This window comes from Osmerus eperlanus, chromosome 2 (genome assembly GCF_963692335.1).
Source record: "Osmerus eperlanus chromosome 2, fOsmEpe2.1, whole genome shotgun sequence".
Lineage (NCBI taxonomy): Eukaryota > Metazoa > Chordata > Actinopteri > Osmeriformes > Osmeridae > Osmerus > Osmerus eperlanus.
This window is the reverse complement of record NC_085019.1, coordinates 1857500-1885093: the sequence shown is the minus strand read 5'-3', so window position 1 is coordinate 1885093 and position 27594 is coordinate 1857500. Positions and strand designations below refer to the sequence as shown.

Sequence of the window (27594 nt, the reverse complement as noted above, 5' to 3'; positions counted from 1 at the left end):
AAACAAGTCAAGGGGGGAAAAGTGAATGAAAGAGAGGAGAGCTGGAGGAAACACTGGTGCCCTGTGGAGACCGGTTACATCTCTGCAGCTCTGCACCTCTTCTGCTCTGTCACCCTGTTAGAGGCATATTCTGCTGCTCTGTCAACCTGTTAGAGGCATATTCTGCTGCTTTGTCACCCTGTTAGAGGCATATTCTGCTGCTCTCTCACCCTGTTAGAGGCATATTCTGATGCTTTGTCACCCTGTTAGAGGCATATTCTGCTGCTCTCTCACCCTACCCTGTTAGAGGCATATTCTGCTGCTTTGTCACCCTGTTAGAGGCATATTCTGCTGCTCTCTCACCCTACCCTGTTAGAGGCATATTCTGCTGCTTTGTCACCCTTCCAGGGAGGACTAGGATCTGATCTGTCAGACAGGTCGACTCCGGCCCAGTGATTGGATGACCAGTGAGCCAAGATGGATGACAGGGTCTGTCTACGTCTGTGTTGTCCCAGAGGAGGCTCCGCCGCTCCTCCAGCCTCCCAGGGCGGCAGGGCCTCCCCCTGTTTACCCTGGGACGGGGGCTGTGATTTAGGGAGCGACCCCAGGAGAGAGGCAGGCGGGCGGGAAGAGCGCTGGGCCGGACTGGAGGCAGGGTTCAGGTTTCCAAACAGACCTTTGAAATTGAGTAGAGGCCCTCGTTAAAGGGTTGCCGTGGAGACGGATGGGGGTGCGGTGAGGTGGGGGGGGGGGGGGTTGCCGGACCTGAGGTGGGGGGGGGGAGACTAAACACAAACACTGGAGAAAGCACACACACACATCAAAGCATGGTAGGATTTTGTAGGATCCAGTATTTATTAATATCCAGTATCTCAGTATCTTTCAGATGAAATGCCAAACAAAACTACATATCATTCACAAATTCCAAGTGACAAACAAGGGTGTGTTTGGGGTTTAGTGGGCGAGTGTGGATCCCTCACCTCTCCATCCAGTTTGTGTCTTTGTAGAAAGTTCTGGAAACAAGCCCCTGGTGAGGCTCTGCTGGGGGGCTCACAGAAGCTTCATGACAACAGAGATGGGGAGAGAGGGATCTGGAGGGGGGAGAGGGAGAGAGGGGATCTGGAGGGTGGAGAGGGAGAGAGCGATCTGAAGGGGTGGGGGGGAGAGGGAGAGAGAGGGGGGGGATAGAGGATCGGGGGGAGACAGGCAGACCAGTCTTAAGCCGGCGCTATGTGTGTGTGTGTGTGTGTGTGTGTGTGTACACTGTTTCACTGTTCATACTGTTTATGCATACCAGTCCTGTCAGTGTCTTTGTCTTGTCAGTGTTCACACTCATTTCTGTTGGGAGAATTCCTCTGGAGTGGGATGAGCGAGGACTTCTCTATGATGGAATTGAACACTGTGTGCGATGAGTTGTGTAAATATACTACTGCAGACGGGGTGTGGGTGTGTGTGTTAGAACTGCTTACCCCTTGTTAGAATCCTATAAATAACGTGAGTATTCCGTATACATACAGATATCATGGGTCATTTTTTTTCTAAGAAATGTGTTTGAAAAGACATGTTTTACTGAAGTTACCCAGTGAATTATCAACCATGTCTGCAGGTCACACAGGTTACCAGGAGGTCACTGAGAGGTCAAGTGTGTCTCTGACCTCTCGGGGGTCAGGAGATCTGAGCACTTAACAGATAGACAGACAGATGGTACATGGTTTCTAAAGGGAAGGTTGAATGACCTTCCAGCTTTGTATAATAACCCTACATATTTCTTCCTTCATAAATTTGTATCTCCACATCGGCAACAATTCCTGGGATGCCATGCAAGGTACAGTTTCTCCACTGGGCCCTCTTCTTCAGAAATACAGCAGCACCATCTAGTGGCGTAGTGACATAACTACATCTGGGCAATGATACCACAAAACATAGTTGCCGTATCATTGCAGATGTAGTTAGTCACTAAGCCATTATGTTTTTGTTTGTTTATTTGTTTAGGTAATGTATATAAAATAGGATTTCCACTCCACTTGGTCTGACCTGCCTAATGTGTTGCTAGGTGTGTGTGTCTGTGTGTGTGTGTGTGTGTATGAATACGTGTATTGGTGACTGCGATGTGACAAAATGCCTTTGCAAATTCATTTTGAACTGGACAAATGAAAGTATTTATCTGTCTATGAAAAGTTCCTTTCAACAGAAGACATTAGACAGCATAAGAAAGTACTGTTTTATTAAAGTGTTTAGAGCATGAGGACGACAGCTGTCCTGACAATTCAGAAAATAAATTATATAAGATAAACAGCCTTCAGTTACAGTTAACATATAGAGATGAACATAGCTGCAGTAACTAAAAATCGAGAGAGAGAGAGAGAGAGACGAGAGAGAGAGAGAGAGAGAGAGAGAGAGAGAGAGAGAGAGAGAGAGAGAGAGAGAGAGAGAGAGAGAGAGAGAGAGAGAGAGAGAGAGAGAGAGAGAGAGAGAGAGAATATACAGGCAGACCGTTGAAAGAGACACCAGAGAGCAGATTCCTGTTGTGGTTCCTGTTAAGCTGCATCAGATAAGCACTCGTGTGGAACACAGGCTCCACAAAAACGAGATTGTGTGTTTTTTTTTTTTTTTTTTTTTTTTTTAAGAAGAAAGATGGGGTGCGTGTGTGTGTGGGAAGGGAGCGTGTACCAACCGACCAATGCAAGAAAAAGATCTTAGAATAGCTTATTTTACTCCACCCACTCACCAGTTTCTCCAAACCTCGTCACACACAACCAAGTCCAGTCCTCCTCACACCACAACACGGGCCCAGCTAGACCCACAGAGAGGGAGAGGAACAAGGAGAGGGAGAGGAACAAGGAGAAACAGGGCGGGTGCGGAACGAGGGGAGGAGTGGAGGAGGTGAGGATACGAGGAGGTAGACAGCAAGGAGCCGGGTGAGGAGTGTTGACCACACTACCCATCATTATCTCCTGCTCTGCCTGGCTGGAGAGCCAGACACTAGGCTTATCAGCTCGTATTGGAATGATCAGTCCTGTCCTCTTGTGCTCAAGCAGAAGTGGAGGGTGACTACACACATCTAGAAGTCAGTACCCCGTCTTTATCTACACACTGGTGTAGAACACAGATATTCTATCTCTGTCCACACAACCCCCCCCCCTCCCCCCCCCCGCCTGTGTGTCTCCCACCCCAGCCTCAACCTTCATCCACCCTCCCCCAGCTTGTGCATCTGCCCCCCCAGCCTCCCATATGACCTAGCCTCTGTATCTCTCTCCCCTCCCTCCCTGTCTCCCCCCCACCCTCCCTCCCACCTCCAGCCTGTAAGTTCCTACAGAAAGAACTACTCAGGAATGGCATCTTGTTTTTAACTGATGAGATAACTGTGGCTTAGCCTTACTCCTTGGTCTCTCTCTGTTTCTCTCCTCCTCAACTCTCCCTCTGTTCATTTTCTGGAGCTACCATCATTACAACCAAAGGCAGAAAACAAAACAGGAAACATGCTACTAAAAGGTTTAGCTGAATGTCTTTAGAGCCTTTCCTTTACAAAAAAATAGAAAAATACAAAAAAGTACTGTATTATTATTATTATTAATTATACTTTTTGATTCCAGAAACAATTGAAGCAGGGTAAACATCCGCCGACTACAGGGGGATGGGAATGACATTGCTACACACATAATTAACTTTAGCTTTCTTCAAAGATCTCTTTAAAACAAAGACTACAGGAGATAGGTGGTAAAGGTTGGATTACAAGATAGAGGTAGCTAAATTACAATGTCACCAACGAGATGCATTGCTAGGTAACACTCTATTCACTGAGAGCTTTGATCCAAAACACTAGTTTAAATTTGTTCTACATTGACTAGGCGTAGGCATTTAAACCCATAAATACTGAAAGAATTTAAAAAAAAGTAACTGTTCCTCGTTAAATAGCTAACACAAAATTCCCTCTTATTAAGACAACTTATTCAATATCCAGTTTCTACACATGTTGTATTGGTACATGGCATGAAATAACATGTGTTCAGTAACAGAGTACAAGAGATTCTACCACGGCAGTTTTATGATGAATACAGAGTTGACTATTTGAATAGTCTATGGTTGTCTTAATGCTTGATTATCCAACTTAAGTCTCCTAGCATACCACTGTAGGTTTTATACATCCTTCAAAACTTAACTCAAAGAACCTCCCTCTCTCTCTCTGGTTTCTTAGTCGCCTTAAACCATTAACCCTCCTATTGTCCTAGGGGCCCAAATTATATTCAAATCTAAGAAAATCATAAAAAACATTCATCTATGAAGCTTCCTAAAATGACCTTAAATGTTGACATTTGGTGATATTTATAATAATAATTTTCAGTGTTGTCGCCTAATGTCTTGGGGTCAATATGACCTGAGATTATACTGATTGGGGCCGTAACAGTCCCTGTGAGGTCCAAACATATCAGGAAGGCCAACTGTGAGAGATTAGACTTAAGACCAGCTCTTTTTTGTCTTATTCTTTTGAATTGGTGTATGTTTAGATTATATGGATGTTGTTTATGACTATTTGGTTGGAATCCAAACTTATAGCTGTACCAATGAGCCAAATTTCACATTTACATTCAAATATTTTGAGTTATGAGATGTATTTCCTAAGACAATAGGAGGGTTCAAAACTAAACGATTCACAGGTTTATAGACAACCAGTAATCTCTTTTCAGAAGTCCGTTAAGACCTCCATGATTGGGAGGCCCTACTCTGCTGGTGCAAGACCCAGATCCTGACCCTGAACATGCATCTGGGTCTCTCTGGAGAAGCCCTTCACATGATGTGCTCAACATCCATGACCAAAGGTCACAGACCACTAACCAGAACCCGGTAACCGGGGATGGCTAGATCATCCACCGGAAGCTGGTTACCGGGATATCAACAGATCAATAAATGGTAACCGGGGATGGATCGAACGTCAATATCAATAGATCGATAACCGGACGCTGGTGATTGGATATCGGATCCGTAACTGTAAGGCTCTCGACAGGTCGGAGGTCGACGGGTCAGAGGTCAGTAGTTGCGGAGGTTGAAGAAGCCGACGCTGGTGGGAGACTCCTTGACTGTGACGGTGACCAGGTTGGCGGTGACGTCCGTGACGAACACGTGCTCGATGAGGCTGCGAGGCGGTTTCCAGTCCTGTCCGGTCTGGACGGAGATGGACAGGTCCTGGGCCGCCCCGGGCTCCTGGTCCGAGTCCGAGCTGCTCTCGTCTTCCCCCGTGCTCATCTCAGCCATCTTCCCCAGCTTCCCGTCCTTAGAGGCTGACCTCTCACGCTTCCCACCCAGGCCCGGGGCCTCTGCGGCCGGGTTCTTCTCTGCCCGGACCTGGGTGGTCCTGGAGGTCGACCTCTCCCCCAGTGTGGCCCCCGGTTCCTCCGCCCCTGGCTGGGTCTTCCTGGCCGTCTGGCCTCCGGGCGTGGCGGGGGCCGGGGCGGGGCTCTGCCCGACAGCAGCCTTTCGTGCCGCTGGGCTGGCGGCCGCGACGCGGAGGCTAGAGGCCGGCGCCGTGACGTTGCCGACGGCGGCGGGGTTGTTGCCGTGCGTGGGTTTTAAGACGTTTTGGAGGTTGAGGGGCTGGAGGCTGGTGGGGGGTTTCTGGGGGGAGAACGGGGGGGATTTCGGACCGGGAACCCTCGTTAGGGGGGTCTGCCCGGGGGGGGCTTGTTTCCTTTGGGTGGGTCCCAAGCTGGGCTGGCCCGCACTAGCCTGGGCAGAGCTCCCATTGGTGGATGACAGTTTGTTGCCATGGAGACTGAGCTGGGCTGCTCCGGGAGATCTGGTGTTGGTCTTCAGGTCCAACCCCGCCCCGCTGCCAGGTTCACACACGGCCTGTTGGAGATCAGAACCCTTCCTGTTCTGATTGGTCGCGTTGAGGGAGGAAGTGGAGGTGATGGAGGAGAGTGGAGGCGCCGGCGAGGAGGAAGAGAGAGACCGGGGGGAGCTTGCTGAGTTCAGGGGGAGTTTGACGGCCCCTACAGCATGTGTCACAGGGCCCCTGCTCTGGTTGGATGCCCGGTGGAACCCCATGAAGGTGAAGCTAGGTGGGTGCAGGGACTTTTTAGACCCGCCGCGAAGATCGTCAGAGGGGGAAGTAGGCGAATCTTTGGAAGGGATGGGCTTTAGGACCTTGCGGGCAGCCTTGTTGGGAGGGAAGGCCTTGAGCTGGGGTGGGAGAGGTTTCCTGCCTCTCTTCCTCGGTGGTTCAGGCTTGGCCACCAGGATCTGGGCCTTCTTCTGTGGTACCGGGTGCAGCTCGCGCGCTCGGAGGACCGGTTTGGCCTTGCCGTCACTGACATCCGCATCGCCGTCATCATCATCCTCCGACGAGGAGGAGGAAGAGGAGGAGGAGGAAGAGGAGCCGGATGAGGACGAGGAGGAAGAGGACGAGGAGGATGAAGAGGAGGTGTTGGACTTGGAAGCCTCGGGTACCGTTTCCTGATTAAAGGGAGAGGAGAATTTATGTAGACATACATATATATACATAAAGGGATTTTTCATGAAACATGTTTATCTTCTATTTAGTATCCTTTGTCGACTGTGTTGCTGGTGAAGGTAAGGACACACACACGTCACCAGAGGAGGAGTTAACAGGAGTCTCACCAAATGTTTCCGTGGTCTTCCCCTGGGTCTCTTCCCTCGCTTCCTGAAGACGACGTCCTTCTCCTGCTCCCTGTCACAATCACATCCACTTCATCATGTAACCATGCGTATTCATTCAGCTCTCATCCAAACCCCACGTACAGCACAGGGGTTGGGGGGGGGGGGATTTTCACCTCGGACTTCTAGCAGTCAAAGCCTCAACCACAGAGCTATATCCATCCTAGTTCTCTTTTCACAGTAAAACCACAGGTTGTCTTTTATGACGTATTCATCCACAGTCTAGATTAGAACAAGCCACGTCGGCCTAATTTTTATCCTGCATATCAACAATAACACCTCCTGTAACTCGACATTTAAAATGTCATTCATTTAGCTGATGCCTTCATCCAAAATGACATACAAATGGTGCAAGTAGACACTACAGCAGAAAATCAAGGCTCCGAAGTGGTATTTGGGTGGTTATGGTTAAGGGATGGCCTGTGTTTACCAGGCAAAGTGCAAATACTCTCTGATCTCATATCTGCCTGTCATGCTGTGCAGTGTTGTGAGGCCTACACCTCACCTGACTAAACACACAAATTAAAGGTCTCCTGGTGACATTAAAAGCCCCCAGATGCTGGTGTGAAAATAGCAGATTAGCTTGATTTGTATTCTCGGTTTCTTTTCCGGTTTTCTCATTTCTTATGATAACAGCCTCGACTGCATATGTAGAGAGCATTATTAAACAATCTAAAAATTCCTCTTTTTTTCCATTCTTTTTCTTTTAGATCTTTAACCTTTCTATGGCAGTGTTTTTCCAGGAGCAGAAACTAAACATTTGACCTTTAAATAAACAAGCCTTTGGCGCATGACAAACAACTCCAACAACACTGACCAGAATGTCAATTGGACTTTCCCATATGGGCCGTGAAAACGTTCTCCAAAACCTGTTTTCTAAGATGTCCCTAGGAGCTAAACACTGGAATGTCAGCCAGTATAATGTAATAATAATAATAATGTGTTCATTTATCAGACATCCAAGGGGAATTTGAACCTGAAAACATCGTGCTCTACCATCGAGCTATACCTATCCCATGCAGTCCTGTCAGCTCAGTGTGAAGGGGGTGCTGGGAGGGTTAGGGTGTGTGTGTGTGTGTAAGGGGAGGGAGGGGGGGCAGAGGGTCTGTGTGTGTGTATGGGGGGAGGAGAGCATGTGTGTGTGTGTGAGGGGGGGTCATAGAGAGCTGGTGGAGCGTTGCTCTGTCACTCACAGCCCTACTGGCCAGGCCCCATCTCAATCCACTGCAAATGCATTCACTCACAGCCTTCCTGGCCTGGCCCCATCTCAATCCACTGCAAATGCATCCTCCGCCCCTTTCTCTCCCTTCCTCTAACATGCATCCTTCTTCCTGATACGCCTCAGGGTTTTCCGCAGCACTTTTCAGTTAACGCGGCCACCTAAGCAACACACGCCTGCCGCCTTAACTAGGTCGTCAAAAAAACCCTAAAAAAAACGCTTTTTGTATTTTTTTTATAGCGATATCCGCCGTTGTCCCGTTTTCTCCCTTCCATTCCAAACCGTGACCAACGCCAGTCTCCCTTCTCTGCACAAACTAGCCCCCCCCACCCCCCGCATTAGTCTATCGCACAAAATAACCCCACCCCCCCGGTCTGGCAGAAAACCCCACCCTACCACCTTAACCAACACGCCTCCTGGGTTTCTTACCCAGAAGGCTTAATACGTCAAGCAAAAAGCATTCTTCCCTCTTCTATACTTCTATATTTTCTTCTTTACTAACCTTGGGGAGCGTTCCTTTCCCTCTGTTCCTCTAAAAGTGCATCCTTTCTTTAAATATGCTGTAATATGCAATCACTTTCCACTGCACTTTTACACTTTTTTAGGATAGCTTCTGTCCATACTTTATTGCACTACACTGTATATCCTGCACTTACTGCTATTGCACTTCTGGTTCGACCTAAACTACATTTCGTTGCCTTGTACCTGTACTTGTGTAATGACAATAAAGTTGAATCTAATCTAATCTAAAATAAGCAGCATTCATTCTAGTAGCATACACCCTTCCTTCCTTCCTTCCTTCCTTCCTTTATAAGAGACATTACAGAACTGGATGACTGCATCAGTAGCAAGCTGTCACACCAACCTTTTAAAATCAGGCCTGAACTTAAAGATGCCACCATCACAAAGATCCCAGTACCCCATATCTCACGTCTGAGAGAGAAACTCAAAACAATACCACTTCCTATGACAGAATGGTGCGTTTCATTCTTAACAACCATCCATTTTGACATACGTCCCTTCACCAAGGCCTCCTTACTCACCTCTTGTTGAAGGCAGACATCAGTCTGGGGTCCAGAATGTTCTCCTGAGGCTCCCAGCTATTGTGCCTGAAACAATGAGGGGCAGCTTTTAGTCAACACAACACACACTCCCACTGCTCAAAACCTTGTGTTATTTAGTTCTAAAATCCACCCCCTCCTTTTCCTCAATTTCTAGTCACCTTATATGACCTACGGCAAAAAACAGCTTTGAGAAAGGAAACGTAGAAAAAAAATCGGAGACTTTGTTTTGAGGGTTTGTTCCTAGGCGAGGTGTTAAGATTGCCCTTTCTCTGGAGCATGTTTTGGGTGATGTAACTATGAGCTAAAATTATGTCTGTCTGTGGTTGTCTCTGATATTTCCCCTCTCTGCAAGCACTGTTGGATGCGAGAAGGAAATACAGAACATTTTGTGGGTGGGGGGGAATCTATGAACTGGTTGTTGTGAAAGACAACCTGTTGTTCTAGAAACAGACAAAAGCTGGTTAGCTGAGACACTCAACCCCCTGTGAAAAGAGCAGAGAGGAGGAGGTGAGGAGAGCAGAGGAGGTGAGCAGAGCAGAGAGGAGGAGGTGAGGAGAGCAGAGGAGGTGAGCAGAGCAGAGAGGAGGAGGTGAGCAGAGCAGAGAGGAGGTGGTGAGCAGAGCAGAGGAGGTGAGCAGAGCAGAGGAGGGGGTGAGCAGAGCAGAGAGGAAGAGGTGAGCAGAGCAGAGAGGAGGTGAGCAGAGCAGAGAGGAGGTGAGCAGAGCAGAGAGGAAGAGGTGAGCAGAGAGGAGGTGAGCAGAGCAGAAGGTGAGCAGAGAGGAGGTGAGCAGAGCAGAGGAGGAGGTGAGCAGAGAGGAGGTGAGCAGAGCAGAGAGGAGGTGAGCAGAGCAGAGAGGAGGAGGTGAGCAGAGCAGAGGAGGTGAGCAGAGCAGAGAGGAGGAAGTGAACAGAGCAGAGAGGGGGAGGTGAGCAGAGAGAGGAGGAGGTGAGCAGAGAGGAGGTGAGCAGAGCAGAGAGGAGGAAGTGAGGAGAGCAGAGGAGGTGAGCAGAGCAGAGAGGAGGAGGTGAGCAGAGCAGAGAGGAGGTGGTGAACAGAGCAGAGGAGGTGAGCAGAGCAGAGGAGGAGGTGAGCAGAGCAGAGAGGAAGAGGTGAGCAGAGCAGAGAGGAGGTGAGCAGAGCAGAGAGGAGGTGAGCAGAGCAGAGAGGAAGAGGTGAGCAGAGCAGAGAGGAGGTGAGCAGAGCAGAAGGTGAGCAGAGAGGAGGTGAGCAGAGCAGAGGAGGTGAGCAGAGAGGAGGTGAGCAGAGCAGAGAGGTGGTGAGCAGAGCAGAGAGGAGGAGGTGAGCAGAGCAGAGGAGGTGAGCAGAGCAGAGAGGAGGAAGTGAACAGAGCAGAGAGGGGGAGGTGAGCAGAGAGAGGAGGTGAGCAGAGAGGAGGTGAGCAGAGCAGAGAGGAGGAAGTGAACAGAGCAGAGTGAGGAGGAGGTGAGCAGAGTGAAGAGGCCTGAGCAAGGAGGAGGGGAAAGATAAGACAACGGGCAAAAACCACGGTTGACAAAACCACATGTAGGCTAGGAGCCATGTTGCCTGGTTACTGAGGTGCCATCTGATGCCTGGTTACTGAGGAGGCGAGGAAAGGAAACCAAAACTGATAGGAACCAAAAAATAAATAAACTCCACAGTTTATGGAAAAAGAAGCTTTGCCTGATAACGATTTTCTCGTTTTCAAACGTGAAGGCCTATGTGCTTTAAAAAAAATACAAAGCCAAAAATTGGCTTGGGTTTCAAACTGAAGACAACAACTGAAGACTTTACGTAACCCAAGGCATAACAAGGTATCATCTAGTCATAACCAACTACTTTTTATAATTGATGGTTTCGGTGTTTCTTAGACCACAAATTGTTGGGCCTGATTTCTCACCCCTGACCATGCGATCTGTAGATCTGCGATTAAACAAGGTTAGAACCCCAGGAATGATTGACAGACATAAGGCTCATTGGTGACTGTATTAACGGCAACAATGTAACAGCATCGAAGACCTGAGCAACTCGTGTGAGGACGCGCGTGTCAGGGGGGTTAAGGCAGATGGCACCCGAACACACCAGAACGACTACAATGCTCTGCGGGGCAACAGTCATATCCAAAGAACGTTTAAACAATATAACCACACGTTTCAAAACAACCATAAAAACAGCAATCGACGTTAAAATTGCCACAGAGTGTGGAGCTGGAGGTTTCTTAAAGTTTTTACAACTTGTTAAATGTGTTAAACTACAAACGAAGCTACTGTTGATATAAGACAACGAATCGTAAGTATGTGCACAAACATTAATAATTACAAATATAATGCACAAGAAGACGTTGGTCTTGGGGCGAGAAAAACTGTTGATAAACTTAATATTCCTGGGTTCGAATTGATGAAACCCGGAGTCATAGAACAAAAGCCAACTGGCGTGAAAACACGAGATATACCTACTCTGTTCTCAAGAGATTTGTGGATAAATCCTTTAGTTATGAAACAAAACCAGCAAAAAATGTTTAACCACAATACTACTATCTTTTGAGAAACGACATGCTGTTGTTGTTGTTTTCATTGTTTGAGGCTCTCGCAACTGCAGCTGCAGCAGTACCGCCGCTCGCGCAGTCTTACTTACTTGGATGACCATCCCCTCCACTTCACCAGAAACTCCAACTTTCCCTGCGGAAATAGACATTAGAAACGTTACCGAATCGCGCAGGAAAAGCGGCGATCTTAATGGCAATGTTACGCTCAATAGTATCCAACCTTTCTCATTCGTTTGTTCAGGATGCATTCGGCATCGAAGACCTGCTCTCCCACAGCACTCAACTCCTCCATGACTGCCTGTCGCCTTCTATAGACTCTTTCATGAGAGAAGAATAGAGGGTGAAACGGGAAACGCGTTTTCCAAACGTGTCCCTTCACAGTTACCGTCCTCGTGAATTTTGCATTCACCAACTTACTCTGACCATAGGTCTACGAAACCACCCTCCCACAGCCGACCCCTCCCCGCTCTCTCACACACGTACACACTGCAACAGTAGCCGATAGATTTTTTTGCCACGCGAAGTTGTTAAGAGTCTAGTTATCTAATTAGTTTTTGGTGCAAATGGAATGCTATTGTGTCATGACTAAACATATTTACATTCACTTATAAATATGACATTCTAAATTATGACATTATTACAAAGTGTATTACATGTATTACAGTGGAAAACAATTTATTCATAAATTATTGGCCTCAACATATACTTTAAAGTTGATCGAAAATACAAATGACTATTGTTAATTCGTACATTGTTATTGTGAAAAGAAAGAACGTGCTGTTCTTTTAGAACACAAAATCTCGTGTTTAATTAATACTTTGTCACAACTTCAGACACAGACTTTGAGTCATCATTGAATTCAATTTATATACGTATTTTTGTTGTTGTCTTTATTATAATATCGAAAAAATAAAAATCTTAATAATTGGACTTACATTCATCAGAGAATGACAATCATAATTTCCATGGAGGCCCCCCTTTAGATTGCCCCACCCACCCCTTCCTTACCCCACCCACCCCCTTTCTTCCTTGACGTTTTTACAGCCTTAAACACAAGGTGAACTACAACTGCTGTTTCCCAGGGTGCATTGTGTCTGTTCTCACATGCAGATGGGGGACTGTGATACCAGATCTCTGTGAAGCAACACGTCTCAGCTTACATTTACATTTAGTCATTTAGCCGACGCTCTTATCCAGAGCGACTTACAGTAAGTACAGGGACATTCCCCCCGAGGCAAGTAGGGTGAAGTGCCTTGCCCAGGGACACAATGTCATGTGGCACGGCAGGGAATCGAACTGGCGACCTTCAGATTACTAGCCCGATACCCTCACCGCTCAGCCACCTGACTCTGGACTCATCTTACAGCCAGCTAACAGCCTAGTCAGGAACCTGGTGTACTTGTCCACTTCTCCTCTTCCCCTTGTCCAAGTCCCATGTCCCCTTTCCTCCTCTTCCAGTTGTGCCCTTGTCACCTTGTCTCCTTTTCCCGTCATCCGTAGTCCGTCATCCCCTAGCAGTGATCCGAATGCACATTCAGTTTGGTGTTCATAAAGATGTTTGCTTATTTTCTGTCTCCTCCTGATGGTGATGTACTTCCTCCTTACTCCTGAAATAGAGAGAAAATACAAGCAGGCAGTCAGTCCAATTTCCCCTCATTTACTGAATCACATTGTATGCACACTTTCAGTACTGCTTCGGAGCATATGTGTGCAGAAGGTGTGCGTATTGTAAGCTGGTTTCACAGCATACTTTTGCACCTCTCAGCCGTGTGAGGAATGATTAAGGAGTGTGTGTAGCGCCCGTGTCTGCAGTAGTCAACACCATCTGTAGATCTGCACAAGTGTTAGCTGATTAGGCCAACATCACCATATCCCAGCCAGTCCCAGTCATTGCTCTCTCATTACCTCCACTAACATAGCTAGCCAGCAGAGAGAGAGAGAAGGAGAGAGAGAGAGAGAGTGAGGGAGGCATAGAGGGATAGAGAAGAAGAAAGAGCGAGAGACAGAGGGAGAGAGAGGAAGAGAGAAAAGAAGAGAGAGAGAGAGAGAGAGAGAGGGGGAGAGGGAGAGGGAGGGAGGGAGGGAGGGAGGGAGAGAGAGAGGGAGAGAGGAGAGAGAGAGAGAGAGAGAGAGAGAGAGAGAGAGAGAGAGAGAGAGAGAGAGAGAGAGAGAGAGAGAGAGAGAGAGAGAGAGAGAGAGAGAGAGAGAGAGAGAGAGAGAGAGAGGTTATGAAACTCACTTGCGGTTGTTGTTGTTGTTGTTGTTGTTATAGAGGCGTAAAGACATGGCAGCGATAAAGACCACCACCAGGAATCCCGACACAGCAGACAGACCAGTGAAAACGCTGGCCAGGATGTTCACATCAAGCTGTTCTGAAATAGATAGATCAGAGAGGGATTAAAGATGGGTCGGTAGGCAGTCCCTGCGACCTCTTGATCTAGGTGGAGGGATTCAGTCGTTAGCTTCCATAACAACGTTCACATTACCTCGTTCTTTCCCAAATGAATGAATGCTGATGTTTGTTTTATGTTGCTGCAGGCCTGTTATTGTTTACCACGTCAATGTTGGCTTAATGGACTATGAGCCTTTGCAATGGCGAAACCGCCTTTATCGTAAGACGATTGATGTCAATCGTTTGATGGAGAGAGATAGATAGAGAGATAGATAAAGAGATGGATAGAAAGATAGATGGATAAAGAGATAGAGATAGATAGAGAGATGGATAGAGAGATAGAAACAGTATGCAGAAAAGGACACAGAGGGAAAGCAAACTCACCCTGGATCTCGGAGGCCAGCATGTGTCTGGTGTTGTCCAGGTGGCCATCGTTGACCTCAGGCCTTATCCCCAGGATGTGACACATCAGTGGGTAGATGTTGACCGTCTCGAAGGGCCCGACCTCCAGGTTCCTCTGGAAGGCAGGTCCCACAGCCCTGAAGAAGGGCTTCATGTCCATCTCCTCGTTGTCGAAGCCATGCTCTCCGTTGTGGAACTGCACTGGTAAGTACTGGAGGGATAAACAGTGGGTGATTTGATGCTCAGTGATTCAAAGCATTTGACTGCAGATCAAGAAGTCGCAGATTCGAATACGTACATCGCTTTGGGTAAATGTGTCTGCTAAATGAAGTGTGTATGTTTTTAAATGTGTCAGAAGCAACTCAGTCTTTGTCTGCAGTCAGACGTAATCGGTAAGCTTTCCTGGGGTCACATTTTTGAGAAGGCTGCGTAGGGAATTCCAGCTCCCCTCCCTGCTATTCTCTCTTCTGACCAACAGAGGGGGCTGTAGGCTAACTTGCGGAGGAGTCGTTTAGACAACGCCAGCAGAGAATTATAGTGTTCTTCACTGTTTAACAGACATTGCTCACATAAAGCACATAGAAAAATCAACATACACAGCATAACGTTGTTATGATTACTGTTATTTAGTATTTCTATGGACTTTACCTAGCCTTTGATGAAACAGAGAGGACTTTTCCAACACTGAGGCCATGAAATACAGATAAGAGACTGATAAGAGAGATACACGACAAGAGATATCAGACAAGAGATATCAGCGAGTCTTAAAAGAACAGATATCTGTGTTATGGTGTAACAAGTGTGGTTCTTCTGAGGAAATGTTTTCTGTGTTCTTTACAGTAAACTGCTTGGATTCTTCTCTGAAGACAAAGCAAGGCATATCAAAGAAGACTTATTATTTTAAACAATCTGTCTTCAAGCATGGAGGGGACTTTTGAAGCTATAAATCAAAACAAATTTAAAAAAAATTGTGTAGGCCTTTTGTACAAGCAATATCAAGCAAGTGCGTTCCTTGTCTCTTTGACCATCAGAATACCGTCAGAACTTCTGATCCTTGATTTTACCGCTGTAGTTTCTGAATGCACTATTTGTGTGTCGCTTTGGATGAAAGTGTTCGACGGATCGATACTATGTCAAATGTAGATTCTCAGACCAGTGTGGGGGGAATGGCACGTGTCTCGTGTGGACTTCAGTGTAGCTTGACACTGGATTGAATGTAATTGCTAATGTAGAATTTGAACACCCAGAGAGGATTCTATGAGGATCTGTTCCCTGTGTCTGGGCTGGTCTAGGGGAGGCCCTAATACACTTGATTAAAACTGTAATGTATTAGGATTAGAATTTAATGCCTTGTTTCCGCTCTGAAAGATTCCATTTTCTCCATCGCTACAAGCCAAATTAACTCTGTAATTTTTCCAATATAATCCTGGGTCCAGTAGAAAGTGTTACGCTGGGTTTTCGGAATATTTAGAATTTGAGCTGGCTGTTTTAAACCCTTTCAGGACAGGTCGTTGTTGTGATCTACCTAACTAGTATTCATATAGGTTGCTAAGAATAAATCCATCCATACATCCACCCACCAAACCCGTCCATCCATCCATCCATCCATCTTCCCACCAACCTACCCCATTGATGACGTATCCAGGGTCGGAAAAGAGGATGATGGGAAGAATGCGATCGTTGTTGGAGAAGTGTAACCTCCGGGGCAGGTCCTCCTTGGTGTAGACGTGGAGGTGCGGATGCGCCCCCTTCAGGGCGGAGTACACCTTCTCCAGGCGGCCCTCCTTAGGCAGCAGCATGCCTGAGGGCCCGAAGTCCACCAGGTGGAAGGAGAGGTCGCTGAAAGAGAACCCGGGGATCTTGGAGAGCACGATCTCCTTCACCAGGCCGTTCCTGAACACGCTGCTCATGCCGTGGTCGGCCGTGATGATGATGTTGAGGCGCTCCGCCACGCCGTGGCGCTCCGCCGTGCTGCGGATGTACCCGACCGTGCGGTCCACCTGCTTCACCATCTCCCGCCGCTGGGGGGAGTCCGGCCCGTATCGGTGTCCTGTGCCGTCCGGTTCTCCGAAGTACAGCGAGACGAAGTCCAGGTCCATGTCTCGAAACCAGTCGCCCATGACCTTGTCCACGTTCCGGCGCCACAGCGTCTCGTTCTTGTAGTTATAGAAACCGGGTTCCACGTCCGTCGCCATGGCGCGCTCGCCCTGATAGGAGGAGGCGGTGCCTGGGAAGTGGAGGGAACCTGCTTTCAGACCCTGGAGGAGAGCGAGAACACACACACGATGTGTAAATACACACAGCAAATAGAGTATGCATTCACACGCACACACACAAACACAGGTAGCCTGTGTAAATACACACAGCAAACACAGTGGGAACACAGACACACTCAGTGCTGTGCTGTTCGGACCTGTCTCTGGGCCGTGATCCAGATAGGCAGCGTCCCGTTGTCCCACCATTCATTCACAAACTGGGTCTGGTAGTAGGGCTTCTTCTCCGTGGACGTTGTGTTGAACCACATGTTGTGGATCACGCCATGGTTCTCTACGTAGCGACCTGCACACACACAGAAAATAGGAATCATAAGAACTGTGCACCTTTCATTGTCAAGGCAACGTCGAGCTGCACATGTGGCTCTCTAGTGGTCGGCAAGGGTAATGCAGGTGAGCCTCCAAACCAATGAAAAAGAAAATATTAAAAATTCACTATGCACCCATTACTTCCGCATATTGCACAACGCAGGTCGACAACTTCCGGTAGCTAGCAGTTACGTTAGTTCTCACACACAAATTGCCGTTTTTCTTCTTTTTTTTTTTACAAGGAGTTAGGGTTATCTTCCCAAAATGACAATTAACAATGTCCATGGATTCTATGTTGCTGCCCTTCAAACAAGAGGGAAAGGGGGTTAAAATTGTATGTTTCGAGCTACATCGACAATGTGAAGGATGGATGGGAAGGTTTATTTAACTATGTTGGTTTGTTAGACGTTGCTATTTATGTTAACCATGCATGTGCATTACATGCGTCAAAGCACAAGTTTACAATCTGTTTACATACAGTATCCCGCAAAGCCAAACAGCTCACACACACACACACACACAGTCTACACACAAAGGCCTTTACACAGCAATGCATTTTTTATAAGAACGTTACAAAACTACCGGTGCCATATAGACCCAGGTGTTTTATCAAATTAACCATATATGTAGAAACAATGAACCATTATTAGGCACTTTCACCAGAAACTGAAAGGTTATTTCAATGGGTTATCCTACAAGTCTCATGAGAAACCTTTCAGTCAACCCCAGCTTGCTCATTATTCATTAAAAAAAAACCTTCTGGAACGCCGACACACTCATTATTCATAGTATCGCTCGCTCACGTAAAGAATTCTATCAATTTCCAGGGCATTCTGAGTGTGGCTCGTCTCTGGACAAGGTCTTAAGACTAGCATCGCAGATTAGAGGAATTTAATTTCAAGGAAGTTAAATTTCTTTTTAAAGCGCTGTGTGATGATTTGTGAGCCTTTAATAAATAAATAAATAAAAGTGAATTCCGCAGTTAGCCCTTCCTGTGTTAATGGTCTTAGGTCTGAGAAGGCTGTTGGATGACATTGAATTTGTGCTAATGCCATTTTTCCTCAATGGTGGTCTTTACTACCTCTGTGGTTCTCTTTCTTCCTCTATGGTTTTCTTACTTCTTCTGTGGAGATCTCACTTCATTTATGAAGTGGGTAGAGAATGACATGCTCAGTGGTAGAGACAGGTGTAGCTCAGTGGTAGATTATAATTGACTGCAAGAGATTGCATGTTTGTCTGCTAAATAAATAGTTTCATTCGCAAAGCAGGGTTGAACCCAAACCATTCTCAGGTCAAAGGTCAAAGACTGTGGGTGTAGAGGGCTCCACTGTAAGGTCTGGGTTTACTACAGGAGCGAACTCAAGGATATTCTCATGCTCTGAATGTCCATGTGTGATTGCAGCAGTGCCAGCCGTGGCTACTACCACCAGGACTTGTGGAGCAATAGTCTGTGCCTGTCTGTCTGCCTGCCTGTCTGCCTGCCTGTCTGCCTGCCTGTCTGTCTGCCTGTCTGTCTGTCTGCCTGTCTGCCTGTCTGCCTGTCTGTCTGCCTGTCTGCCTGTCTGCCTGTCTGTCTGTCTGTCTGTCTGCCTGTCTGCCTGTCTGCCTGTCTGTCTGCCTGTCTGCCTGTCTGTCTGCCTGTCTGTCTGCCTGTCTGTCTGTCTGCCTGTCTGCCTGTCTGCCTGTCTGTCTGCCTGTCTGCCTGTCTGTCTGTCTGCCTGCCTGCCTGTCTGCCTGTCTGTCTGTCTGCCTGTCTGCCTGTCTGCCTGTCTGCCTGCCTGCCTGTCTGTCTGTCTGCCTGTCTGTCTGCCTGTCTGCCTGTCTGTCTGCCTGTCTGCCTGTCTGTCTGCCTGTCTGTCTGCCTGTCTGTCTGTCTGTCTGTCTGCCTGTCTGTCTGCCTGTCTGCCTGTCTGTCTGTCTTCCTGTCTGTCTGCCTGTCTGCCTGTCTGCCTGTCTGTCTGCCTGTCTGCCTGTCTGCCTGTCTGCCTGTCTGTCTGCCTGTCTGCCTGTCTGACTGTCTGCCTGCCTGTCTGTCTGTCTGTCTGTCTGTCTGCCTGTCATTACCTGTGAGCAGGGTGAAGTGTGTGGGGCTGGTGATGGTGAAAAATGGTGGCGTCACATAGCGGGCCTTCACGCCGTCTATCGCCATGGCGTCCAGGTTGGGCGTGTCCACGTCGCGGTCGTAGTCCCATCTGAAGCCGTCGAAGGAGATCAGCAAGACCTTGTGTTGGCCGCTGGGTCTGGACAGGCTGAGGGGGGCTCCGCTGCAGACGTGACCCAGCAGAAGGCTCAGAGCCACGGGCAGCCACATGGGGCTGGACCCCCTCATGGAGCCCTTCCTGGTTCTCTTCACTATGCTGTTCAGTGCTGTGTAGAAGACGAAACTTAGACTTTACCGGCACTATCCTCTGACTAGAATGAGACTGTTCTATGTAATCTTCTCTCTCTCTCTTTCTCTCTCTTTCTCTCTCTCTCCGTCAGTTAATACTCAGACAGTACTGTCGAGTATAAATCGGCTGTACTCTGAGACAACACTGTGATCCCAGACGATGCAGTTCAGTCCAGCAGTGAAAGTAAGTCCTGCAGAATTTTCTTGTGTTCTGGTCGAGACCAGCGCCTGGGTGATTTCCTCTGGTTAACCAATCAGCTGTTGCTCCTCCCCCTCTGATCAGCTGTGGCTCCTCCCCCTCTGCCATCCCACCCAGGCCTGCCAAGACAACCACAGTATGAACAAAGGTCCATATAACTCTGATAATCTAATCGCTCCATCTGGTTGATTAGACAAGACTTTCTGTCAACACATGGTCAAACATGGCTCGACGCACCTGACTGCTTTAGGGCCTGTTGTTGGATAATCACTAATGGGAAGTTGTTAGTCAGGGTTAGGTATTGGCGTGGATGTGTGTTCTGGATCATTATGACACTGTCAGTTCTGCCAGCTGTGGGCCTGCCCATATCTGTCTGCCTGTCTGTCTGCCTGTCTGTCTGTCTTCCGTCTGCCTATCTGCCTTTCTGTCTGTGCCTTCCTTTCAGTCTGTCTTTCTGTCTGTCTGTCTATCTGCCTTTCTGTCTGTCTGCCTTTCTGTCTGTCTGCCTTTCTGTCTGTCTGCCTTTCTGTCTGTCTGCCTTTCTGTCTGTCTGTCTGTCTGTCTGTCTGCCTTTCTGTCTGCCTTTCTGTCAGTCTATCTGCCTTTCTGTCTATCTGCCTTTCTGTCTGTGCCTTCCTTTCTGTCTGTCTTTCTGTCTGTCTGCCTTTCTGTCTGTCTGTCTGTCTGCCTTTCTGTCTGTGCCTTTCTGTCAGTCTATCTGCCTTTCTGTCTGTCTGCCTTTCTGTCTCTCAGCCTGCTTTTCCCGCTTTTCTCTCCGCACTTGTGTCCCCCCCCCCATCCTCTCCCTGTCTCACCTTCTCTCCATCTGCCTCTCCTCCCATCTGATAGTTCCTGGTCGATGTGTGACAGAGAGGAATCACACTACTGAGGGTTCACCTTGACTGGAGATGCTCCATGATCGATCCGACGCCCGCAGAACCAAGCCGACCCTGGACCGATCTCTCTTCACGGGACAGGAGTGCTCTCAGGAGAGAGTGGAGCCCTAATAGACATATTCATTTTAATAAATCACAGCCCAATGTTGTACCTAGCTTCAGGCTACCGCTAAATACCCTTTTTAAGGGTTTTTCCAATTGATTTTAGCAGCCCCGACGGCAGCCAAGGGAGAAGCTAAGCCCTTTTGACACAACCTCTGTCTGGAACGCGCCTCGAAGCCAGACGCTGTACATCCAACTCTGCAACGTCACCTTATCAATGTCCATCAAATCAGCTGATGAGCCATGTTTTCAAATTTGTTCTTTTTTTTTCTTCTTTCCGGCTGTGTGAGTGTCCTTGACAGAAGTTCAAGGGAGTTGTCTAATCTAACGTGGATTGGGGGGAGGGAGGGAGAGGGAGGAGATAAGAGACAACATTCATCCACCTTTCCTCTCTATGTCTTTATGTATTAGCCTGCCCCTGCTAACAAAGAGGGCGCTTGCAATTCTCGCCGTCAGCAACATTAGGTGAGTCGTGTTCTGGGGTGCAGAGACAGAAGGAGGCTCCTTATATTATCCTTATAAACTGGAAACCCAAACTTTAAAACCAAAAGATTTCACCAGAGTTAAAAGTCAGAACTGCAGGATGAGGCTCTTTCTGAAAGCATTTTCTTAGAAAAAAAAGAGAAAAAAACGACTAAAAAAATTGGTGAACTTTTTATTGTGTAGTAACTCCTACACAAAACAAGCATGACAGAAAGGGTTGCACTGTGCTTGGATCAAACTATCTTGTCACCCTCAGGTTACTCGCAAAGCTGCTTTCATGCTTTCACCAGGAACTCCTACTGCATGGGTTGAGTAACACACTGACAAGATCAAATAAAACCCAATAAAACCAACAACATCCATTTATGTTCACATTCGTTCAGTGTTATTCTTCTGTGGTCTGCAGTTAGTTCTCTACTTTTCTTCTGTGGTCTGCAGTTAGTTCTCTACTCTTCTTCTGTGGTCTGCAGTTAGTTCTCTACTCTTCTTCTGTGGTCTGCAGTTAGTTCTTTACTTTTCTTCTGTGGTCTGCAGTTAGTTCTCTACTCTTCTTCTGTGGTCTGCAGTTAGCTAGCTGATAGCTAGTTTTATCAGGCAGGCTAGATAAGGTGAGTGGAGCCGACAGCGTCAGATTTATGTCTGGGTCAAGGAGGGGGTCAGCGTGCCAGGGGAGCAAGCTGATTGGCTGGCTGTCGTGTGAATGTGAAGGTGGCTGATAAGCTGTGTATGGTGTTGTACTGACCCCTGCCTGCACACCTCAGCTCCTGGTACTGACCTGGGCTCCCAATGCCAAAAGGTGGTCAATACGAAAACGATTTTGAGTGAAAGGTTATGTCTGCATGGCTTTAGCTTCTCGTCTCCCCCACTCTCTTCCTACCTCCACCCCTCTGTGTCCTCCTCTCTCCATGTCTCTCCCTTCTCTTCTCGTCTCCCCCACTCTCTTCCTACCTCCACCCCTCTGTGTCCTCCTCTCTCCATGTCTCTCCCTTCTCTTTTTGTCTCCCCCTCTCTCCCCTCCTCCCTCTCTGCCCTCCTCCCTGTCTCCCCTTTTTCCCCTCTTCCCTCTCTCCCCTCCTCCCTCTCTCCCCTCCTCCCTCTCTCCCCTCCTCCCTGTCTCCCCCTCTCTCCCCTCCTCCCTGTCTCCCCCTCTTCCCTGTCTCCCCCTCTCTCCCCTCCTCCATCTCTCCCCTCCTACCTCTCTCCCCTCTTCCCTCTCTCCCCTCCTCCCTGTCTCCCCCTCTTCCTTGTCTCCCCCTCTCTCCCCTCCTCCCTCTCTCCCCTCCTCCCTCTCTCCCCTCCTCCCTGTCTCCCCCTCTTCCCTGTCTCCCCCTCTCTCCCCTCCTCCCCCTCTTCCCTCTCTCCCCTCCTCCCTGTCTCCCCCTCTCTCCCCTCCTCCCCCTCTTCCCTCTCTCCCCTCCTCCCTGTCTCCCCCTCTCTCCCCTCCTCCCTGTCTCCCCCTCTCTCCCCTCCTCCCTCTCTCCCCTCCTCCCTCTCTCCCCTCCTCCCTCTCTCCCCCTCATAGTATCTGGCAGCTACCTATGAAGCTGTCATCCTGGGCCCATCTCCTCTGAAACACACCTCATTTCACTAGAGGAGTGTTACCACTGAGAGAGAAAGCAGGATGAGAGAGAGGGGGAGAGGAAAACAGAGAAGAAAAGAGAGAGAGAGAGAGAGGGGTGGGGTGGATTCTTTCACACCTGTCAACACCCAGGGGGAAGTGTGTGTGTGTGTGTGTGTATTTGCAAGTGCAACTGCCCTGTTGTGTTCCGAAAACAAAACAACATTCAGTGAACTGTTATGACCAGTAAAGTGCCTAGAACATACAGGTGTGAAGACACACTCACACACAACACACAAGCACACACACACACACACACACATACATTTGTATTGCCATTCGTGTGGGGACTCACAATGCAGTCCCATTCAACAAAATAGCAGATTTGTGTTCCCTGAGAAATAGGGCATTCTAGAAGTATCCTTCAGTCCTGGCCTCTCTTGGCCTCATGGCTGGGCTGTGGACTCGGACACAGTCCTCCTGGTTCCAGGCCCTCTTCTCTGGACGTCTGTGTGGAACACAGTACAAAGGCTTAACAGACATGCCAGCACTCCATCAATCTGAATCTACTCGACAATTATGACCTTACTCGTCCTTGTGTTTGGTGTGTGTGTGTGTGTGTTGTGCTGGGTTTGTGTGTGTTGTGCTGGGTGTGTACATACAGGGATGTGCATCTCCATCTCTGTGGAGGATGGGACCCAGAGCTGAATGCACCGCCAACCATCTGAGACATTGAAGATACATATATTGGTAAGTCTTATCATCCGTGGACTGTATTTCTTTTATGAGAGAGAGGATGTGTGTGTGTGTGTGTTATGCTGTGTGTGTGTGTGTTATGCTGTGTGTGTGTGTTATGCTGGGTGTGTGTGTTATGCTGGGTGTGTGTGTGTGTTATGTGTGTGTGTTGTCTCTGGTTTGATGACAATGGGATGAGCATTTACAGAGTACTGGTCCACCTTAGTGTGTGTTAATGTGTGTGTGTGTGTGTGCATGTGTGTAGGTCTGAATGTGTGTGTGTATATGTATGTGTGCGTGGGTATATGATCGAGTTTATGTCTGTTATCGAGTGTATGAGTGTACGTGACTTGTCTGTGTGAGGGAATTCATGTACAGTATATGTGTGTTATCGAATGTGTGTGTTTGTGTGTGTGTGTGTGTGTGTGTGTGTTTGTGTGTGTGTGTTCTCCAATACCTCAGTGACAGACCCCAGGCCCTCTATCGTGTTAATATTGACCGACAGCGCTCCACAACTTCATTATCTAAACTCTCCATCTCTCTGCAATGTCATATCTCCCTTCAACTTGCTACTGCTAGCCACTGGGCTGTGATGCTTCTGGTCCATATGGTATAAGAATGATAGGAATAAGAATATTATTAAAATAAAGATGATTTACTGTAATAGATTCCTTTTTTTTGTGAGTGTGTGTGTGACGTATGTGAGCACACGCGTGTGTACATGTGTGTGGTGTCACGTGACTATACTGATGTGTGTGTGTGTGTGTGTGGGTGGACAGAGCGACTACACTAGGCAGTGCTTGATGTTTTATGTGTTCCAAGAAGAGCTGTTGTCAGCCGGCCAGCCAGCACATTTTTCAAGCTACTTTAATGAAACGCTAGGTGTTGGAGTCAACCTTGCCTGGCTCCTCTGATCTCCAGCTCCGCGGAGCATTCTCTAACATCTACTTTGTGTCTTCTCACTGCACACAAAGCTTCAAAGGAGAGCTCAAAACTGACATTCTCCCCACCCCGAACACACACACCGCACCATACCTTTAATCATTTGTGCGTTTAGGCTAGAAAACTTAAGTGTGGCTGGTTCCCGTAAAATACAGTTGATGGTTCTGCATGGTCTGCATGGTTCTGTGCTAGAAATCCCGTCGAGGCCAGCCAGTACCAACCAGAACCAGCCAGTACCAAACCAAAACCAAACCAGATCTTAAAAGAACCAAACAGAACCTAAATAACACCTCTCACAAAGAGAGGCTTTTGTGTGTGTTTCCGACGCGTTAGTCCTGAAAGGTCTGAGTGTGAAATGGGGTGGTGATGTGTGTTTAATGTGTAAATGTGACATTAGAATAGAAGGCTGATCTGTTTAGACCTCCTTACTTAAATGACTGAATAACTATGGCCGTTCTGACAAAGTGACCGTGTGATTATTTTGTACTTCCATTTGAAAGCAATTAGCAGCAAGAGCCTTCCCTGGAGTTTCCATGGAGCCGGAGTAATGGAATGACTCGGGATAATTACTGTGAAATGAACAGAGCAGAGGATAAGAGGAGAGGAGGGAAGGAGAGGAGGAGGAGGGAGAGTAAAGGAGAGAAGCAGAGGGGGAGGAGAGAGTAGAGGAGGGTAGAGGAGGGTGTGAGAGGAGGAGAGGAGCAGGGGAGAGGGGGAAGGAGGGAGGGAGGGAGTCAGGGTTTGCTCTCCACTGGCCTTTGTGGCAACTGCAGGAAATGAGGCCCTTAGTGACTTTAGAGAGGGGAGGAGGGGAGGAGGGGAGGAGGGGAGGAAGGGAGGAGGGGAGGTAGAAAAGAGGGAAGGAGAAGGGATGCCATGGAAGGAGTGAGGAGGAACCAGAATAGGGAGGAGAAAATGAGGGGAAAGAAGAGGGGGAGGGAGGAGGGGAGAAAAGGAAATAGAGAGAGAAAGATGTGTGCTGTATTCATGGGGAGTTTCCAGCTTCCTCTAATGATGTGGGTTGGGAGTGGACCTGATGGTTATTGTCTTAACTCTCATTGGTCATTAAGCTGCTATTGACTCCTCTAGGTCTGGCGTGATGGGCTAATTGTAGCCACTGCAGACACAGCACAACACAACACCATAACACAAGATAAGGCACAGCCAAAGCAACAGCACAGCCAAAGCAACAGCACAGCCACAGCACAGCCAAAGCAACAGCACAGCCACAGGCACAGCCACAGGCACAGCCACAGCACAGCCAAAGCAACAGCACAGCCACAGGCACAGGCAGCACAGCCACAGCACAGCCACAGCACAGCCAAAGCAACAGCACAGCCACAGGCACAGGCAGCACAGCCACAGCACAGCCACAGCACAGCCAAAGCAACAGCACAATAAAACACTCAAGCTAAAGGCTGAATGTTAGCTGGTCCAGTCCCCTGCAGAGACTTCAAACCACCTCCACATCGCTGCTTCTGCTGGGGCTGTCAGACAGAGCGGGGGAAGGGGGGGGGGGAGGAGGGGACCTGAAGAGAGGGATGAAGAAGAGGAGTGGAACTGTGGCCTAGCCCCCCTCTGGGATGAAGACAACCTTGATCCTGGGAACCCAGCATGGGAAGGAGAGACTGTCTCGTTCTTCACCTCCTCCATGCTGGGTTCCCTGTCAGGAAGCTGCTACTAGTCTCTCTCTCTCTCTCTCTCTCTCTCTCCCTCTCTTGCTCTCTCAATCTTTCTCTTTCTTACTCTCACTTCCTCCCCTCCCTCTCTTTCTCCTCTCTTGTTGACAAGGGCTTGATGAAAGAAACTCGCTTAATGTGTAGCCAAGGGGTTGAAAAGGAGAGGAGGGGAAGGTGAGGAGAGCCGTGATGAGGAGAAGAGAGGGGGGAGAGAGGAGAAGGGAGGGGAGGAGATGAGGGGGAAGTGGATAACATGATGGGAGGAGAAGATGGAGGTGGAGAGGCAGAGAGAAGATGACAGGAAACACCAGGGATTCCCTTATTTTACAGAAGTGACAGAACAGAAGGAGAAGAGTCTTCGGGATGGAGGGATGAAAGGGAGGAGAAGGGGTGGTGGGGGTGGGTGGTGGGGGTGGGTGGTGGGTGGTGGGGGTGGGTGGTGGCGTTGTTTGGAAACTGTCGTAGAGTGACAAAAAGCAATTCCTGCCTGAACGCTAATCCATGCTTTTTTTGCAGCGAAAGAGAAAAAGGAGAGTGTGTGTGAGTGTATGAGTGAGTGTGTATGAGTGAATGTGTGTGTGTGTGTGTGTGAGTGTGTGAGATAAGCCCGGAGGCTCATGCCGTGGTGTGTCTCCTCTGTTCTCTGGGGTGACAGCCCTCTGACAGGAAGACCACAGCAGGGCTCACAGCTTGTTTATGGTAATATAGGACCCTCTCCTCCTCTCTTCTCCTCTCCACTCCACTCCTCTCCACTCCACTCCCCTCCCCTCCCCTACCCTCCAATCCTCACCTCTCCACTCCTCCCCTCTCCTCTCCCCTCTCCTCCTCACCCCTCCCCTCTTCTCCTTAATTCCCCTCCCCTCCCCTCCCCTCCCCTCCTCTGCCCTCCCTCCCCCCTCCTCTGCCCTCCCTCCCCCCTCCTCCCCCTCCCCTCCTCTCCTCTCTCCTCTCCTCTCCTCTCCTCTCCTCTCCTCTCCCCTCCCTCCCCTCCCCTCCCCTCTTCTCCTTTATTCCCCTCCCCTCTTCTCCCTCCCCCCTCCTCCCCTCCCTCCCCCCTCCTCTCCTCTCCCCTCCTCTCCTCTCCCCTCCCCCCTCCTCCCCTCTCCTCTCCCCTCCCCTCTTCTCCTTGATTCCCCTCCCCTCGTCTCCCCTCTTCTCCCGTCCCTCCTCCTCCCCTCCCCTCCCCTCCTTGATTCCCCTCCCTCTCCTCTCCCCTCCCTCCTCTCCCCTCTCCTCTCCCCTCCTCTCCCCTCTTCTCCTTGATTCCCCTCCCCTCTCTCTCCTCTCCCTGACTCCTCTGCTCTCCTCTATCTCTCCTTCACCCCTGTATCCAGAGTGAGGCCAGTCTCAGTCTAATCTGATGATAATGATATTTGCTCAGGTCGACCCCTGCTTGCACAGTGTAATAAGCCAGATGCTTGTATGATCTCTGCTATTGAAAATCGATGGTCCATAAGAGAGAAGCATCAGAGCTTATTATTATCAACACTCTCCATCACTAAGGTGCCGTCCGATTTAATATGTTGTTCGGGTACTTTTTTTTTTTTTGCGTCTCAGCCAGTTTTTAAAAGATTTTATTGTCTCTCATTTCCCCTGTTGCGGTTGTGGGGTTGTGGTTAGAAAGGTGTGTGGTTAGAAAGGTGTGTGGTTAGAAAGGTGTGTGGTTAGAAAGGTGTGTGGTTAGAAAGGTGAGTGGTTAGAAAGGTGAGTGGTTAGAAAGGTGAGTGGTTTGAACTGTGAGTGGTTAGAAAGGTGAGTGGTTAGAAAGGTGTGTGG

General features: G+C 48.6%; 2 protein-coding genes across 2 annotated transcripts in view; both read right to left on the bottom strand.

Annotated features, from left to right (window-relative positions):
• Nucleotides 1-3287: 3287 nt before the first annotated feature.
• Nucleotides 3288-11840, bottom strand: cbx2 (chromobox homolog 2 (Drosophila Pc class)). The gene is made up of 5 exons (XM_062486262.1): nt 11680-11840; nt 11549-11592; nt 8914-8979; nt 6595-6664; nt 3288-6429 (listed from the first exon to the last, which is right to left on the bottom strand). The coding sequence occupies exons 1-5, from the start codon at nt 11749-11751 to the stop codon at nt 5005-5007; spliced, it is 1677 nt and encodes a 558-aa protein (XP_062342246.1). The 5' UTR covers nt 11752-11840; the 3' UTR covers nt 3288-5004.
• Nucleotides 11841-12669: 829 nt separating this feature from the next.
• The window catches only part of LOC134040092 (ectonucleotide pyrophosphatase/phosphodiesterase family member 7-like), a 104599-nt gene continuing 89674 nt past the window's right edge, over nt 12670-27594 (bottom strand). Inside the window, exons 2-7 of the mRNA XM_062486325.1 lie at nt 18900-19435; nt 16667-16812; nt 15879-16511; nt 14236-14464; nt 13699-13831; nt 12670-13066 (exon numbers count right to left, since the gene is read on the bottom strand). Of these exons, the coding sequence (XP_062342309.1) occupies nt 13006-13066; nt 13699-13831; nt 14236-14464; nt 15879-16511; nt 16667-16812; nt 18900-19164 (1467 nt within the window). The 5' untranslated portion in view covers nt 19165-19435 and the 3' untranslated portion in view covers nt 12670-13005. The remainder of the gene's footprint in view (nt 13067-13698; nt 13832-14235; nt 14465-15878; nt 16512-16666; nt 16813-18899; nt 19436-27594) is intronic.

Bases quoted from the DNA above. Each gene is read 5' to 3' on its own strand.
- cbx2 (XM_062486262.1), bottom strand. From the start codon at position 11,751: ATGGAGGAGTTGAGTGCTGTGGGAGAGCAGGTCTTCGATGCCGAATGC. The intron at 8,980-11,548 runs GTAAGTAAGACT...TCATTGTTTCAG, and splicing joins TGGAGGGGATGGTCATCCAA to GCACAATAGCTGGGAGCCTC. The intron at 6,430-6,594 runs GTGAGACTCCTG...CCCTTTAATCAG, and splicing joins GAAGACCACGGAAACATTTG to GAAACGGTACCCGAGGCTTC.